At 36.6% G+C, this 18,946-nt stretch overlaps 1 protein-coding gene across 2 annotated transcripts; it reads left to right on the plus strand.

Annotated features, from left to right (window-relative positions):
- Positions 1-288: 288 nt before the first annotated feature.
- Positions 289-8,923, plus strand: tbx2a (T-box transcription factor 2a). 2 transcript variants are annotated; one of them, XM_079870434.1, is made up of 7 exons: positions 289-1,122; positions 1,866-2,133; positions 2,834-2,980; positions 3,725-3,801; positions 3,881-4,056; positions 5,461-6,059; positions 7,088-8,923. In XM_079870434.1, the coding sequence occupies exons 1-7, from the start codon at positions 764-766 to the stop codon at positions 7,523-7,525; spliced, it is 2,064 nt and encodes a 687-aa protein (XP_079726560.1). In that variant the 5' UTR covers positions 289-763; the 3' UTR covers positions 7,526-8,923. The 2 variants fall into 2 exon arrangements, with proteins under 2 accessions (XP_079726560.1, XP_079726561.1); XM_079870435.1 differs by having other exon boundaries at positions 389-1,122; positions 3,893-4,056.
- Positions 8,924-18,946: the final 10,023 nt, after the last annotated feature.

The following is an 18,946-nucleotide window of genomic DNA, read 5'->3' on the forward strand; positions in this document are numbered from 1 at the left end:
TAAAATCATTTTGGTATGTTAGTTACGCATAACCTTTCAAATGTAATGTCCAAAATATATCTTGAAGTTAGACAATGGAGCATAAATATATCAAGCATGCACACAGCCCTAAAACTGATCAAACGCAAGCCGGGAAAAGCATTCTCTTACCCGGCTGCGCACAGCCAGATGACCGTTCCTCGGTTAGGTTATGCGGGGGTGGGGTTTCCAGATCCTTACTCTGTCATTGGTTAATATTTTATTCTGTTGACATGTTTTCTTACTGCGAATGCTTCCGACACCTTCTAGCCAGCCCCCCCTTCACGATCTTGGCTGGAGCTGTCAAAACCACGCCTATGGAGCTCTACAATTGGTCCAGAATGCGTAAAATCTGCAATCAAGACGGTTTGGTTCATTAGTACGGGGATCCAGTGAGAAGGGGCACGTAAGACAGTGTGGTCAGGGACGAACCTTCCAATTCTACATCAGTGCTCACGACTTGCGCATTCTTATTGGGGCTGCTTTAGATACTATAGTGGTTTGGACAGTAGGAAAGCTGTAAATCTACACCGAAGTGTCAATGTTGCACTTTTGAAGGATTTTATCACTGTGCTGCAACTGGACATCATCGACGGTAGTGACATTTCCTACCAGTCTTCTCCAACTACTGAAACCACCGCTTTCTTTCTGTTGTAAGAGGGCGACAGACAGTCGGACTTACGCGAGTTCAAGGCGCAGTTTATTTTAGAATATTATACTTCCATCTGGCTTTTTGGATGCACCGATGAGAGATCCAGTTTTTACAGCGAACGCTATGGCTTATCACCCTTTTCACGCGCACAGGCCGGCCGACTTTCCCATGTCAGCTTTCCTTGCCGCGGCTCAACCTTCGTTCTTTCCAGCGCTCACTTTACCACCGGGTCTCAGTAAACCACTGGCGGATCATGCGCTCTCCGGCGCGGCTGAGGCTAGCTTACACGCGGCGCTTGGACATCACCACCAGGCGGCTCATCTCCGCTCCTTCAAGAGCCTCGAGCCAGAGGAGGACGTTGAAGACGATCCTAAAGTTACATTAGAAGCTAAGGACCTTTGGGATCAATTCCACAAAATTGGAACCGAAATGGTCATCACTAAATCAGGAAGGTAAGGCGTTTATATATTTTTTATTTTTTTATTTTTCCTTGTATTGATCATAACGATGTTCATGTATTTCACTTTGAAAATGTTTAGTAGCCTATATTTCACTATAGAAAATATAATTTAGTTCGAAATGAGATAGGCCTATTGCTCGATAAATAGGCTATGTTTATACGTCAATCAACGGCACCGAACTGTCACAAAACTCAATATTCATGTCAGCATTATAATAACATTCACATTCGTTCTGTTATTAAGGTTATTATATAGAAACTCATCCGCGATATAAGCGCAGGAGTTAATGTATCTGAACAATGTAAATATCGCGCTAACACGAGGCGAACTAATTTTTAAGAAGAAGAGGAAAAAAAAAAAAGAAACACCGGCCATAATTGGCTGTTTCTTCTTCTTCTTTTTTTTTTTTTTTCTTCTTTTTTTGTATCAAGACCTACCTGAAATATATAAGTATAGGAATGATAAAGGGGTAACAATCCCTTTGTCTATAAATACGCATGTAAAATATTAGAAAATGTTTGCAAGTAGGCTATATCGTCTGGTAGGGTACTTGTTAATAGCCTGTTAGCCTTTGCCAAACGACCTAGATATGAGGGATATTTATTTGTTTTTACGGAAATTGTAGCTGAATAGGCTACATTTTGAATTAATTTTAAAATGTCTTTAAAATATTAAATGCATATTTTGATGAGGAAATTCGGCTCAGATATGACTAATGTCTGTTCCGTCCACAGGAGAATGTTTCCTCCGTTTAAAGTGCGCGTGAACGGCCTGGACAAAAAAGCCAAGTATATACTTTTGATGGATATTGTTGCGGCAGACGACTGTCGGTACAAATTTCACAACTCTCGATGGATGGTCGCAGGAAAGGCCGACCCGGAGATGCCCAAACGAATGTACATTCACCCGGATAGCCCGGCCACGGGTGAACAGTGGATGGCAAAGCCTGTTGCTTTCCATAAACTCAAACTGACCAACAATATCTCGGATAAACATGGATTTGTAAGTTACATTACGTTTTCTGAAACTGCATGTCTGTATGTTAATGTAAATAGTTGTATTATAGAAACTACTCTGTAATGTCAAAATCTGATTTCTTAGGAATGATTTCTGTTTCATTATTTCCATTATAACAGGAAAATTGGATACTATAAAGTTATCTAAGTGATCAAGAAGCAAAGATGATTACGAGATTAAGCTAAGCACAGAATTTAGACATTTAAGGTGCATTGGATTCCGAACGCGTTTTCAGCGTCTGTCGACTAAATGAAGCATGAAAGAGCAGTTGCCTTAACATTAAATGCCATGGGGCAAACTATGTCCCATGATCGACAGTGTGAACCAAAGATGTGTTTTTTCACTCCAGGCTAAATGACACTATTCCTATCCATATCATTTAAATGGCAATTTAGAATATTGTTTTGTTATAGCTTTCGATGAAATAAATAAATAATTCACTCAATTATCCAAACAAGGCCTCAACGATCACACCGAAAAATCCACCCATTAATACAGTACAAGGTATTCTGCTCTCATAAAACCCACTATACTATCAAAAAAAAAAAAAAAAAAAAAAAAAATGTAAGAAACATTTTCATATGGAAAATACAAGCATGTTTTTGTTTACTGTGCAGATATTTCTTTTATAATAGATTTGTGATACCTGATTATTATTGACCTGAAAACTTTTCTATTTTTTCAGACCATTCTAAATTCAATGCACAAATACCAGCCCAGGTTTCATATCGTTAGAGCCAACGACATTCTGAAGCTCCCTTACAGCACCTTCAGGACATATGTATTTCCTGAGACCGATTTTATAGGTGTCACTGCATATCAGAATGACAAGGTAAGTTACTACAGCACTTAAACGCAATTTTAATTTTAAATGGTTGTTTGTAATTATCCGTTGTCATATTATTATTATGATTATTATTATTGTTGTTATTATTATTAGAGCTGAAAGAGAAAAACAATTTGTAACATGTATGTTTTAGAATTCTGTTCAGTATCTTCCCTACCCGACTATTCCTTCTGGGTTTTTTTTTTTTTTTTTTTTTTTTTTTTTTTTTTTTTCATGGTCATGAATAGAGTTGATTATAATTGGGATGACAGCACACTAGACTGGTGGCCATATGATCGTAAAGTTTACTGGCCAGTTCAAATCAATACGGGCACCAAATAGTCGTTTGTATGTATAACTTGAGCAATACAATATGCTTAACAATCAAATGTGACCCCGTAAAAATGAAAGGCTTGTACGGTGTGAAACTACACTAGGCTACATCACGTGAAGTCACAATGAATTCGGTTGAACAAACGAAAGTACTCTGAGTTGTTCATTTAACAATTCAGTTATAAACTTGGTTTGATTAGGCCTAAACTTAATTCACAAAACAATTCAAACAGTCGTTGTGGATATATCAGGACAGATTTGAGTTGACATGTCTCATAGTTTATTTCACTAGATTATTAGTTTGTTTAAAAAAAAAAAACTTAAAAAAAACGCGAATTATAGTTTTAAAATAATTTAGTGCTGTTAATTTGAAATAGTCCTACGGAAAGCAATAAATGCAATTTCTCTTTTTTATAGATCACACAACTGAAAATTGATCATAATCCATTCGCAAAAGGATTCAGAGACACTGGGAATGGAAGAAGAGAAAAGAGGTATTACGTCTAAAGTTTTGTTTAACAATCGGATATGTAAAAATAATACTATTTAGGCATGACATAAATCTAATTTCAGTTTAATTTTCAGAAAACAGTTAGCCCTGCCGTCAATGCGCATGTATGATGATCAGTGCAAAGATCGAGATGGAGGAGATTCGGACGCTTCATCCTGCGAACAAACTACTGGCAGGGATTCAGTTCACTCGCCGATTGGATCAGCAACAAGTCCACTCAAATTCAACAGATCCAGAGGTAAAAACATGCATTGTGATGGCATTTCCGTAATTTAGTGCAGAGTTTCTTGTTTGCACTAGGCTAATTGTTTGTTAACACCAACAATACCTTTGTCAATTACGTTGTTTTTGAATGGAATTTACATTAGATTAATATATTTTAACGTCTATCATGTAGATTCGATATATTTTTATAATTTGTTTTCTTAAAGTTGATTAACTTTACGCTGCTGCTGAACGAGCAACTATTTAAAGCTTTACTGATGAACTGATATTCAGAATGAACTGAATATGTTGCCTGTTAGTTTTTTAGTTACTGTCAGTTTGAACTAGTTGGATGGCAGTGTTCTTCTGTGTGGTTTATGTGGCAGAATATAGGAATATTAACTATATACATGGCATACATTAACAATTTAAGATGTTGCACGTTATAAGTAAATTATATAAAATGAATAAATAACTGAAATTCATACAGTTAGATCAAATCAGCCATAAAAATCTAAAGTAACTCCAACAGCTGCTTTGTAACTGTGATATAGCTGCCAGGTTAACACAGTGAAGGAATGCTGTAATTGAATGTGCATTTATACACTGTAAATATGCACAGCTATTGTTCTATGATTTGTAATCACCCAGTCTGTTATTTTTAAAAGTGCAGATAAGAATTAAGGAACTGTCAAAAATTATTTCATTACATTTAATCTTCATAAATGTTCTTAGCCTTTATCTATTATCATGCATTGTTCCATTTTGTGGCGTTTAATGACAAATTAAGAAGAAATAAATCTCACTTAAGATATGATCCATAGCAAACTGTCCATGTGTGCAAACTATGTAGCCTATTGTAGTTTCTGACTTTATGCAAATTGTACTTCCTGACTTTACTTTTTATTATTTTGTCTTTTAATTTAGCTTAAACTATTTTATGACTAATTTACAGATGAATACTGTAGTATGAAGTTTGCTGACGGATCTTTGTCATTTTGGTAGAATGTATTTGTGTAATGTGTAAATATTGTCAATTTACATGTTATGAAAATAGGATCAGTTGCTAAGAGTTATAGTCCTCAGGGCACGTCATGATATATAAACGAAGTGCAGCAGATACAGAGAATGTCTCATGCACATGCTTTGGGTCTGCCAATCTGTCATCTGAATTTCATCACGATTAATTAGGAGCTCATTAAAATTTTTCCTTCAAACTGTCCAAATCTCATGAAGTCACGCTCATTGTGCCATGGATGAAAACAGAGGAAGTAGTTATCATGGAAAACATTTCATCCCATCCTTGTGTAATCACAGGGAGTAATTAAACAGATGCAAGTCGGTGTGTTTTTTAAGGAGTCGAATTTATCAAAGAACATTTTTTGTGGTTTTATCAAAAGAAAATAAATCTGATGTGCTTAATATTCGTCTTTTCCAGATGACAAAAACTGCGATGAAAGCGACAACGAACTAGACCAACACGATGATGGAATGATCAGAGTCAATAGTCCAGATCAGAGACCACGATCACCATTCAGCCCACGTTGCGAGGACAGAGTCAAGGACAGATCTAACCTTGAAAAGAAAAGGGACTGCTCGGAATTGAGGAAAGATAACGATTCTGTCTTCAGCATCAGAAACTTGGAGAAGGACAAACTGGACAGCAGGAATTTGAAAGAATCAGATACCTCCAAAAAGGATGCAGACTCCATGGGCCCAGTCAAAGATGGCTTTTCCCCACTGATGGTTCAAACAGAGAGCCCGTCGCATTTCAGCGCAAGTCACTTGCAAAGTCTAGCCCTCTCTGGTTTACACAATCAACATTTCTTTAACCCATTGAGTGCAGGACAACCACTCTTATTTCACCCGGGGCAGTTTGCTATGACTCCAAGTGCTTTCTCAACCATGGGCATGGGACATTTGTTAGCCTCAATGTCTGGAGCAAGTGGACTAGAGAATGGAAGCCTCTCCTCTCAGAGTACCAGTTCACCCAACCCTTTCCCATTCCACTTATCACAACATATGCTTGCATCTCAGGTATGATGATTGTTTATGACTATGCCTATAGCTAACAAAATGCATTTCAAGCCTATTTTCTAAATGTTTGCCAACAGATATTATCACAGAGTCCCCAAGATAAAAATATATAGCTTAGTAGCAAGTATTTGTTGTAAATCTGTATTTTCTGCCATTATTTTACATTTGTAAACTGTTTCATCAGTTCTGGTAAACAATGTAGGCTATCGCTGCATTTGGAATCAAGGGAAATTGGTGTTTATTAGGGGTGTAACAATACCCTTGAGTATTACGAATCAAGATTCAATACATATCACGATACTGAACACACAATACAATATTATTGCGATACTCCATGACATTTGATAAATGGTTAACAAAAAAATGTACTGTTGATTAAAATGCTAAATTTGGTATTACATTGGGGGTGTAAATGAAATGGTGACACCAGTGTTAGTATCCCTAACTGCCTATTCAAAAAATATTCGTGATTCTGAAGCTGAAAATACAGAATTATTTTAGACGAATATGCTTGCACTCTGTCACTGACTTAGATATATTTAAAAAATAATGTAGGCCACTTTTTACTGAAAACAAGACATTTGGCATTATCAGGACCCACAAACACTCCCCCATTGCATTATTGTACATTATATTCAACAATATATATAGTAGTTTAATGTAGTACTGACTCTAAAACTCTGTAAACTTAAACTTAATTTTCATTTTGGGTAAATTACATGCGATACATTGTCACTATCCACGATACATATTGATACGATTTGTGTGACGGTATATTGTTACACCCTAGTGTTTATGTTACATTTTTTCTATTATTTTATCACGCAGTAAACGGATGCAGATCTTTGCAAACCGCGCTCAGCCAACATATGTTCCTTTCGATGTTTTTTTTTTTTTTTTTTTTTTTTTTTTTGCGCAATAACATTTAATTAATAACTATAATTATCATATTTCTTGACAAGCTGCATTTATTTCTTTATTTTGGTCTGACAGTGAATTAAAATGTCTTGTTGTTGTTTTACATTTAGGGTATCTCCATGCAACCGTTCGGAGGATTGCTACCCTACCCGTACACATACATGGCGGCTGCGGCAGCGGCGGCTTCTGCTCTCCCTGCCGGCAGTGCCGCGTCCACCCTCAGCCGGAACCCCTTTCTCACCAGCACGAGGCCAAGGATGCGATTCAACCCCTATCAGATCCCCGTGTCTATTCCTCAAAGCTCCGGCCTGCTCACCACCGGAATTCCAAGCACTCTGAGCGCGGAGTCAGAGTCATCGAAATCAGGCAGCAGGGAGAGCAGTCCCATATCTGAGCACCACAGCCATAAAACCGGAACCGGCCAGAGCTCAGGATCTCCCAAATCTTCAGGGAAGGATTCCATCAACGAACTGCAGAATATACAAAGATTAGTAAGCGGACTGGAGAAACACAGAGACGTGTCACCCCGTAGCGATTCACCAAAGTGACCCCATGAACACTACCGCGGACTCTTTCTTATTACATAACTATGCTTCAATGAAAATGAGTTTGTCAGTTGAACGGATGGCTCAGACAATGGAACATCCCCTATCATTAGGCTATCACAAGCCCCACACCTGGATTTCGACGAGAACTGTAACATAGGCTATTTTACGCCCCTCTTTCGGATCTACAAAGCATGCTGATTTCGTTCATCCTTGATTTGGCGATGAAATTATATTATGAATGTTCCCCTGGAATGTTCTTTAGCTATTTGAATGTGGATGCCCATTTTAGGCTCACATGTCAGTGTATTAAAAAAAAAAAAAAAAAAAAAACGAAAAGTAAAAAAAAAGAAAAAAAAGACTGTAAACAACATATGAGGATGCTCAACGTTTAATTTGCCTATGTCTGGGACCTTTCTTTCTAATTATTTATAATAATAATAAAAGTAACACGTATGTAAATAAGGTTAATGGACTGAAGGAGACAGATTTTAATTTATTCAAAACTGTACATTGGTGTGTAAATAGTATTAGGTCTCAATTTGTAACATTTATATTTTCCCATTTACAAATAATGAACAATATAGCGCTTGATAGCAGGAAACCGAATGTGTTTATGTTTGTGAAATCCTGCCAGATAAGTAAGGAAAAGCCACTGTAAATCTAAATCTCTGGTGATATGTTATTCATTTGTAGCTAAATTCAACAAAAGATGTTTAAATTTAATGATGGTCCATAGGCAGGGACAACTCAGGTTTCTTTCTAATCTTGCATTGAGAAGGTTTCTCTTATGAGAGCTGTCTGTTTAAACATCTCGGTGCTGGATTTTCGGGTTAATGAGCGATTTTGTTGCAATTTCTCAGTTAAATAAAACGAAAGTGTTCATTTAGTCTTTTGTATTACTTCATTTGTGTAAATACAGGACTGTATTTATAGGCTATGTAAATATGATTCCGTGTAAATTATGAGCATATGTTTTATTTTCTGTATTCTTGATCAGATCACTCATATAGGCTACCTACAGAGCAGTGTTATTGCCATTGTTTTAGATAAGATGCATGAACCTTGCAGCTTTTTGCCTTGCGTTATCCTGGGATTCAAACATTTGTATCTCTATTTGTGGGTTGAGATCAAGTACTTAATTTAATCTAACAATGTCACCGTGCTTATATAGTCCTACATTAATATAGTTAAACTGGTTAAATTGGTTGTGCGACGTTCTGCAGTTAGCCTACATGCAGCTAAATGTGATGTAGGTGCGCCATCTGTTGATCGTAGTAACCTAGTTTATTGACAAATGTTGTGACAAATAATCCCAGGTAGCACATGTACTACGTCTGCAATATGTCTTATAAAGAGCACTTCGTCTGGAAAGCGCTGTGTACAAATAAATATCTCTGATAGGCTAAACAAAAGTCAGTTTTACATTTATTCTAGATCAAGTCATTTTATAAAGCCTATCTATTTGACATCTGACAGGAAACGTCTCATAGACGTCTTGCAGATGAGCAAACACTCTAAACATACGTCAGATGAAAACACACACATCAAATGTCTCTGCGATGTACGTGCTATCCTGTCTCAGTCACTGCGATCTAATTATAAATAGGTTTATGATTTCTGATCTGTTGCAGTATAAAGACATATTGGCATTGTCTTTAAAACATTTCAATTTGTTCACCATAATTCGTTCACCAACTTCAAAAAGCACAATTGCGTTAAGCTATTGTACCGACTTGCTTGTTACAATGTGTTATTTGTTCTGAGCGGGACTTTTCTTAGGTGTGTCGGTCGTTAATACACTAATCTTGTCTTCACCTGTCCTATCTCTATACTGTACTACCATTATGCCCGGGGTGGGGGAGGATAGGGAGTCGAGAAAAGTGTCACCGTCCTGGTGGAAGGGTTAATCGCCTCGGCAGGGACGCCTCACAGCCTCAGCAGCAGACAGTCCTTTGTTCACAATCCGGCGCCTGTCGCCTGCCTGCCGGCCACACAGTCTCTGCACACCCGCGCACAATGACCGACGGGATCTCCAGAGTCCAGGCTGGTAATTAGAGAGCCCCATCGCCTCTTTTCTTCTCTTTCTAAAACCATAATCACAAAACTCGTTTTATTGAGAGGCTATTGTTAAATTCTGTTACGTCCAATTAACAGAGCCAAATTCTCGACCTTGTACTCTCATGGAGAAAAAAATGTTTGTCTAAAACAATTAGTCAATGACTGATCACTTGGCTCCAATAGCCGCCCCACCGAAGAATGAGTGCGTCTATCCCTCCGAGCGCTTCAAACGGCGGATTCTAGTGCGTTTAAACAGTTTTACCACATGTTAACAAACAGTGTGTATTTTCACAGAGATGAAGAGAAAATCATTATTATTGTTGTGTTTTTTTATAGGCCTATATCTACGCCTATGTGTAAGTATCTTTTTTTTTTACATTCCAATACCGGACGGTGAATTGACAAATCAAAAGCCCAGTCCGACTGCCATAACAAGCATACAGCTTTATCTAGCCTACGTATCAAAAATATATCACGAAAACTTAATAGCCTAAATGTTCTGTTTAAAATGTTTTCTTAGCTGCGCTACAGTTGCATAAGATATAAACACTCTAAAAATTAATTACAAAAATTAATTCCTTGTCAACGATAAAACATTTGGTGACCATAAACTCTAAATGTTGCCTAGTTGTACTTTTATTGGTAGGGGCTTCTTCTGTTGCTTTCAGCAGAGAGATGCAAATTAAAGCAGCATAAGGCTATACTACTGACCAACAAGGGGAAAGTCAGTATGTGGAAATATAATTCAAATAGTTTGAAGAAGCCTAACAGTCTTGCCCGAATCTTTGATGACTGCAAATCATTGTGCTTGATACTTGTATCACTCAGATTGCAGGCATGACCAGTCATTCTTATGACTGAAGTTTTTGTTATGCCCTTTTCAAGTTCACATCGCCCTCTGCTGGTAAATAATGCAATGTATGAGCCCATCATTTCTTCGAGAGGTGTGTGTTGAATTTATAATCTGATTTTGAACAGAAGCTGATTTTATTTTTGCCTCGAAATACGGGTATACCACTGAATAATTAAAAGAGCAATGCCATTTTGACTCTTCATTCATTGATGCTTCAATGATTCCGAACTGCTGGTCAAGTCAAACCGATTTATTGTCATGCTATGAGACTAAACTGTGTTAAGCTCAGAAAGACAGACACTTAACACAATTGGACACAAGGAATTAATCAATTGCAACATGACATTCACAGAGTTCAAGTTTTTTTGTAAATAATTTCTGTCAGTATATTACGCAACCTAAATTGTTTTTGGTACCTTTATACATTCAGATATCTTAAAGATGTTTTAAACATGACAACTTCAGTCTTCTGATTTAGGATGTCAGCTCTGCCTGGATATTCAGACCTGCTAACTTCAAACATTGTGTTTGGTTGAGGTTACAGTGTCTCTGTTCAGTCGAGTCATGAAATGTAACCTTACCCCTGTGTTTTACCTCCCTGTCTGTTTATTAAAGCAGACTTTTTAGTAAGGATTGATGAAATACTTTACTACAGTAAATCAAGGCATTCACTTTGTCTGAAAATGGAAACATAGGTTATGCATTGTTTTGGGGTTTGTTTTTGTTTAAGACTAAAATTACACTAGACTTTGAGCAACTGCACCACTGCACCAACAACTTGGATGAAACAATGAAACATGTCAGTCTCACCTAAGAACATGTTTTGAACTTTAAGATGTTTAACGCATTGACAATGAGAATGCACTTGTCTCCTGACAGCTAATGAAAAAAAGAAACTTTTTTTACAGGGCACTTAAAGATGTATTACTTTAAAAAGGATACATTTCAAACGGAGAAAACATTTTCATTGAAACATTTACTAATGATAGGATATGCAGTGCTTATTAAATTAAATTAAAATGCAGTTCAAGACAATGACTTTAATACACTTTAAAAAACATATTTGATGAACGTGTTCACTTTCTAAAAGAAAAATACATTTTTAAAACTGTAGCCTAATAAAGAAAGAAAAATGTAGCCTAATTAAATGGCTAAAAAAGTAGTTTGTCATATTTTACTGTTGTTTCCTTGAAGAAAATAACCAAGTTTTGTTTTGAAACATTACCAATATTTGAGTAAATGTAATGTAACAAATATGTAGGAAGTCATTTTGTTGTTAGAATATTCATAAAACAGGAAATTAAATCACAAAGAAGTAACCTGTATTAACAATCACGACTATGTGTCTTGTAGGTCAGAAATGTTTTCATTCTTAGGTCAGTTCAGGTCAAATGGAGTAAAAAAAAAAGAAAAAGAAAGAAAATAAATATATAAATACGTATAAATATATAAATAAATATTTTATATATGTATCTATTAAATATATTAAATGTGTAATAGATACCTACATGTTTTTTTTTATTTTTTTTTTATTACTTTTGTTAACTTTAAGGTCCAGCTATAACAACTGATAAAACATGTGATGAAGAATTTGATGAAGAATATGGATGAAAATAAACTCTACAACATATTAAAAATGGGATGATCACACATGCAACAACAAATAGGCTAACAAAAAGTGAATAAGAGGAACATTTAAAATGGCAACCATATTGTAAAACTAACAAATTTTAAAACACTTTATTCTTTGCATTTTTTTCCCTATTAACATAGTAACAAACAAAACAGGAACTGTCATAATACTATTTGATTACATTTAGTGAGCAACCTTGTTATAGTTAGAAAATAAAATCTTATGTCAGAGGGTTTTCCTTTAACCATGAGGGTGTCCTCCTTTGAGGTGGTATATGTAAGGGATAATCCACGGCTAGCTGTGCATTAAACAATTTCAATGCACTTCGCTTCGCGTCGGGTAGTTCTTTGCCTCCACATTGTGCATTACAATAATTTAATGCACAGCTAGCCATAGATTATCCCTTATATACCATGGTCTTTCAGAATACTCGATTCTAATTGGCTGGAAGGTGTGCAATAAAACTGTTTAATGCACTGGTAGTTCCAAGTCAGTTGAATCACTGTTCTATCTAACACAGTCTCACCCCAAAACGTCACGTACTGACGGGTCTTGACCATACGGCAACATACGACGAAAAGGGTACCCCCTAAACGTCCATATGTGACGATTCGGGTTATGGGTAGGTTTAGGTATGCGTTAGGGTACCGCTAGGAGGCGCTGCTGGTGCGCTTATGTCTTCGTCTCATATGGACGTTTTAGGGGTACCCTTTTCGTCGTATGTTGTCGTATGGTCAAGACCCGTCAGTACATGACGTTTTGGGGTGAGACCGGGCTGTTCTATCCACCTTATTTTTCAGGTAAGAGCAGGTGCGGAAATTTGTCATTTTAATGTGTCTGGCTTCCGGTGTCATTTGCTTCCAGTTAATTTTAGCTGTACAAAACACCTTGCTTCCGTGTTGAAAATAAGGTGGATATTAATAGTCCATACCCTGTTTTCATTGAAGCACACACACACACGAACACACATAGGCTACATCACTTGCACAAAGAGAGCAGAGATCGCACTGCGCACACAGAAACATTCAGGAGCACAGAAACTTAATGCTTATTAATACTTTTTGTAATACAATTTAGTAAAATTTAGTAATAAAATAGAGAATTTAAATTTCTCAGTAATGAGTGGGTTACATCGCTTTTTTTAATTAAATAAACTCACAGCTTCCTTAATGGAGAGAGAGAGGTGTTGACAACCTGATCTCCCGCAATTCCCGTATTTTACGAGGTGTAGCTATAATTCGTACGACCTCAATCGTAGCCTACATAATTTACGAGTTATACTATCCCTGACCCCGCCCCTAAACCGGCCCTCACTGGGATTTAGACAAATCGTACCAATTTGTACAAGTGAAGTCATACCAATTCGTACGAATTAGCAACCTTGTAAAATAGACTACGTACGAATTGGTCGTGAGATAGGCGTTGGAACAGACACATCTCACATCTCTCTCTTTCAATAATTATTTCAAATAAATGCTATAATTCATTCATTCAAATGAATGTAATCTTACTACCTTATCTACGTGTTACTGTGTCTGATTCAACGCGGGCAGAATGCTATATCTTACGAGCCATATGCGAAAATAACCGTCAATTTTACTCTTCCGGTCAAATATTGCACTTTGCTTCAAGCGGAACTTCGCACACACGTCGTGCATTAAAATCCTTTAATGTACAGCTGTGGATTATCCCTATATATTTTAATTAGTTTTACTTGACAATTACACCATTTTAGACATCAGAATATAAGCCATTATAGCAGGAGTCATTAATTAAACCAAACCAGCTAGTTCGTTTTTATGAAACCAACATGAATAAAATGATTACATTTTCTAATATCTTGACATTTGGGTTTTGAACTTTCTTTCTTTTTTTAGCATTTTGACAAGATTTTTCTCTTGCTCTGGAAAAGCTCTGACATGCTTTTTTGTTATTGACCCTTACTCAAAAGTTGTAGATGTGGCTCTAAAAAAAAAAAAAAAACACAAAACCATCTGTGGTGTCTTGACGAATATTATTTTAGATTAGCTATTCCAACTGTTGCTAGCAATCCCAGGCAAATGGCCTCCAGGAAGTAGAGAATTACTGCGATCACAAACCTGGCCTATTACAATGGTAGGCTGCCCCTTAAAGAAGGCACCTTGACCAGTTCACTCTGAGGCAGGCAACTTAAGTGTATTAAAGGTGCTTTTGGATGAAAGATAGAGGCAGTAACTGCAAAGTAAACCTTACCTGAGAACTCAGGCTTACCTTTATCTAACCTTTTAAACAAAAGCTGGAATGTAATTTTGAAAAACTTCAAACATCGTTAATATAGTGCTGCTTGAAAACAACTGTTTTGCTTGGCATTATATTGTCACAATTCATTTTGTGCCAAGGAACCCACCAACTCCATTTATTGTACTGGGGGTTCACACAAGAGCCTCCATTTCCCTTTGCCATGTGTGGGAACCTTTTAGCATCTAAACCTTTGCCAGCATCGGTTCTGAGTTTCCTCAGCGCCACCTTGGTGAACAGTATGATCAAAAGCAAAGCTAATGTCAAGGCACCCTCCCCCAGTCCCCTGTAATCATTCCCACAATATTGTGGGCAGCCAAACCACGCGTGCTCTGTGTCTGTCATTAATGGACATGTGTTCCATATAAAATAAACCTGACTCACAATAGCCTGCCACTGAACCTTACTGCTGGTTGCGTGACAGAGGAGAGACTGTCTCCATGTGGATCCATTATTGCAATGTTGTGATGCTAATGTTCAAGTAACAATTTAAAGAGCAAGGGAGCTAAAAGGGGGTGAGGGCAAAGGAAGAGTGGCAGAATGGTTCAAGATACTGAGCTGAGAGAGTTTCAGGTAATTTCAACTCTATAAAAACTTTAATTTACACACACTTTACATATACAACACTAAATTAACAGCTTTAGTTTGGTATTTTCTGGGTTCAGTAAAACGTAAACTCAATCAACAGTATTTTTGGCATAACGTTAATATAATTCATTTCCACTTTTCTCTCTTTTTCTTTAAAAAGGTATGGGATAATTAATGATCGATAAGTTATGACAACATATGTTTTTTACATTGCTTTAACTTGTCAAGATAAATTAAGCCATTTTCAATGTCATTCAAGATTCAACACATTTTTTTAAGTCAGTTTAATGTAATTTAAGTTGAAATGACATAAACGTCCAAGTTGGTTATACTTAAAAATTTAAGGCAGCAACCTTTTTTTTTTTTTTTTTTTTTTTTAACTTTTTTTTTTGCAGTGTACATGTAGAACAGAACTGTAAAATAAAGTTGTCCATTTACTTTTATTGAAGTGCCTCAAGAGCAGAATTATATTTGTGGAAATCGACATTATGCCACAGATGCTGTCAGTTGATCTTAACTTGAATTGAACATTACCTTAACCTAAAAATCAGCATTGATGAACTCTCCGTTTTTTAAAAAGGAAATCACTAGCACATTCCCCACATAATCTCATTCTCTGCTAGACTGGAATTGTTGTGTGAAATCATTGTACCAGGGCTGTGCTCATTAGCTCTATGGCTGCTGGAGCCTCTGTTAGTCCTGCACTTGGATGGACTGTCAGATCCAGTGGAATGCTTGAGAGATGATGGGGGTAAATAATGAGAATAGAGGGGGCAAACAGACCCATATGCTCGGAGCCCCTGCACTCATTCTAAGTTAGGATGGAGAGCAGGAAAAGACAAAGTTAGAGTCCAGTGCCTTCTGGGAAATTAGACTGCAACTAAATAAGTTATTCACATTTATAAGTTGTTATTAATTGACTCAAAATATGGTTACCTGATACGACACAGCATACATTTATCAATTTTGTTTCATCATAGCATTGTTTGTTGCATCATAGGCTCATTGGAAAAACGTTGCTCTACCTACATTTTTGCAATAGGCCTTCTCCAAAAACATACCCAGACATACAATTCAATGCACTTTACAGCGGAAATGAACACTTGTGGCAGTAATACACCAACAACTTTTATTCCTTTAAAAAAATATATGCTTAGAGGTGCAGATTATTCATTTATGAAGACTTATTTTCATGCGGTTCCTAGCAAAATACTATGTTATGATCTCAAAACACTTTTACCAGAGTGTATCATTTGTAAATTAATACATTTTGATGGTTGCATCACATAACCGTGTCCATATGTATGGCTTTTCTGAGGTAGACAGCTTGCTCTGTAGCTCACCTGGAACAGCATTGCGGAGTGCTTGGGTAGTCCTGTGAAACACGAGTAATAATAAAAGAGCTCAAAGATTTGTAGAAACAAAAAGGAAATGTTTTCTTTTTTTATACACAGGATCAGATTTTTGCAATGGGCAATTACAATTAATGAGGAGAAAAAATATTATTATAATTTCACTCTAATTCTAAAACTCACAATTACTTTATAATAATACAATTGAAAATCTTGTAACTGTCAGGCAGAAACCTTGTTTTTCAATGCAAAGATAAATAAAGAACTGGTTGTTTGAATAAGTACAGCATTTTCTTGACTCAAGAAACACTATACAGGCTAATGTTTATGTATTTGAAAAGCGGAGAAGAGTGTCTTAAGGCCCGTTCACACCAAGAACAATAACTATAATGATAATTATATTAGCTTCCACACCAACGCACAATTTCGTTCTGTTTATTCTGAGTGTCCTGCGGTTATATCACCTTCCGCTTTAAATGCTTGAGCTCTTTAAAGCAGGATGGATTCTGATCATCCATCAGCAGGGAAATAAATTGTTCTTAAGGCTAGTTCACACCAAGGACGATAACTATAACAATAATGATAAAGACATAGTATTAAACATCGTTCTAAATATACAAGAATAGCAGAGTCCACAACTATAACGATAACGGCACAGAGGAAAGATGTCGTTGGAATCACTTTCAGAACGATTTTTTTCCAGCTGATGAACGATAAATTAACAGTGATACATTGAACAGCCATTCATAATCCATTCTGTTTTAAAGAGTGTGAGCTTTTAAAGCGGCGAACAACATAACTGCAGCCGCACTTAGAATAAACAACACTGGTTGCATTCTTTCAAATATTTTATGTAAACTCAAAAACTGTATTTTTTTTTTAGCCCAGTGCTGTATATCAAAAAACGCGTTAGCTAACATTGATAATAGTCGATATAACCTGATTGATACTGCAAAAACTACCTTTGGACTTTATCCACAAAGTTACTATATTTGCATTCGAATAGCATTGCATAATTATTTCTCTTGTATTATTCGAATATGTTTGGCAATGCTCTGGGCAGTGACTAAGTGTGTTTTGACTGCTACCCGTTTTGCACAGTGTGGTTAGAGAAAAGTGGGGTTGGTAAGCTCAGGATTACCTCAGAAAATCGACTCGAATCTCAGCTCTGCTTAGAACCCTCAGGAAGCACTCTGTATCGCAGCAGATCAAGTGTTTGCTCCTTAAGTGTTTCTTTTGACAAATGGGGATACAGGCAGGCAGACTGAAGCAGGGATTAAAGAAAGACTGCACCGAAACAGATCAAGCATACGGCAAAAGGTGATTATTTGTCTAAAGAAAGCCACAGAGGTTTGTCAGGGCAACTTTGTTTGAAGATAAGCCGTTGTTAGGTTAGTCAAGCTCATTATGCTAACTCAAAGCTCTCCTCCATTAATATAGGACAAAACCCTCCTCACATTATGACACACAAGGCGATTTGTTTATCGTTTCCTTCATGTAAAGTTCCTAGTAGAGAATGAGAACAGCAAACGGCACTCCTGCATATAAACTCACACAGACTAAAACGCCAAGTTCAAAAGAGCCATATCCAACTCTAAATGTTGTGTTAAGTTAGCTGTCTAAAACATGTGTTGCACTAAAGAAGCCAGTTGCTTTCAAGGTTACTAGCAAGCATGTGACCTGTCCCATTTCACAGGGGCAGGCATTTCTTAGATACCTGCAGCTTATCTGACCATAGTTACTTGGTGATCACCTAAAGCTGGTGCATGAAGTCAAACTAGGGGATTTATTGCCTCATCCCTGGCTTAAGAAGGCTCTTATCTGAGGGATGAGCCACAGCTTACGGCCTAACAGCTTCATCCAAGCTGCTCCCATCTGACACAGATCTTAACCATCCAGTGTGTGTGTGATCCCATCAAGGTGAGCGTACATCTTAGAGGGCATACACTCGGGCCATCCAAGGAAATGGATCTTTGGTAAAGACCCTGTATCATAAGATCAGATGGTTTAGGGGTCAATGACATGAAACACATTTTTTTTATATTTATGATATAATAGGGGGGTTAAATTCAGGGTAATACAACTTCCGTGATATTATAATGAATAATAAAGCCTCATTACAAGACTGACATTCTTGAAAAGGAAACCTTATTAAGTATTTTGGTATATTATTGTTATAGAAAATTCTATTCTACTGAATGTAAATCATGTGTTGAAGCCAACATGCAGAAAAAAACAATTATATCATAGAAAAAAAACTGCAGACCCTCACTATTAAAAAAAAAAAAACTTTAACCTACTTTTTTTTTTTAAATATATTTAATAATTAAGATGTATGCAGTCACATGTTTTTGCTTGATGGTTACACATGACATTTTTAGAGTCATTAGATATACTTTTTTTTTGACAATGGTATTTTTTTTTTATTTTTATTTTTTTTACTATTTTATCTTTATCATGGGCAGATGGTAAGTTTACACGACAATGATATACTCAATACAGAAAAGGGTTTCTTTTGCATTTTTTGCGTACAGACGACAACGTTGTCAAAATGATCCCCGTTCACACGGATCCGTGAAAACGACTAAAACAGTCGTATTACGCTGCCAGGCCAGTAATCGACGACGTCACTTTGTAAAGAAACACTTTGAGCCAATAGA

Source organism: Squalius cephalus (genome assembly GCF_949319135.1).
Source record: "Squalius cephalus genome assembly, chromosome: 5".
Classification (NCBI taxonomy): Eukaryota; Metazoa; Chordata; class Actinopteri; order Cypriniformes; family Leuciscidae; genus Squalius; species Squalius cephalus.

Bases quoted from the DNA above. Each gene is read 5' to 3' on its own strand.
- tbx2a (XM_079870434.1), top strand. From the start codon at position 764: ATGAGAGATCCAGTTTTTACAGCGAACGCTATGGCTTATCACCCTTTT. The intron at 1,123-1,865 runs GTAAGGCGTTTA...TTCCGTCCACAG, and splicing joins GTCATCACTAAATCAGGAAG to GAGAATGTTTCCTCCGTTTA. The intron at 3,802-3,880 runs GTATTACGTCTA...ATCTAATTTCAG, and splicing joins AATGGAAGAAGAGAAAAGAG to TTTAATTTTCAGAAAACAGT.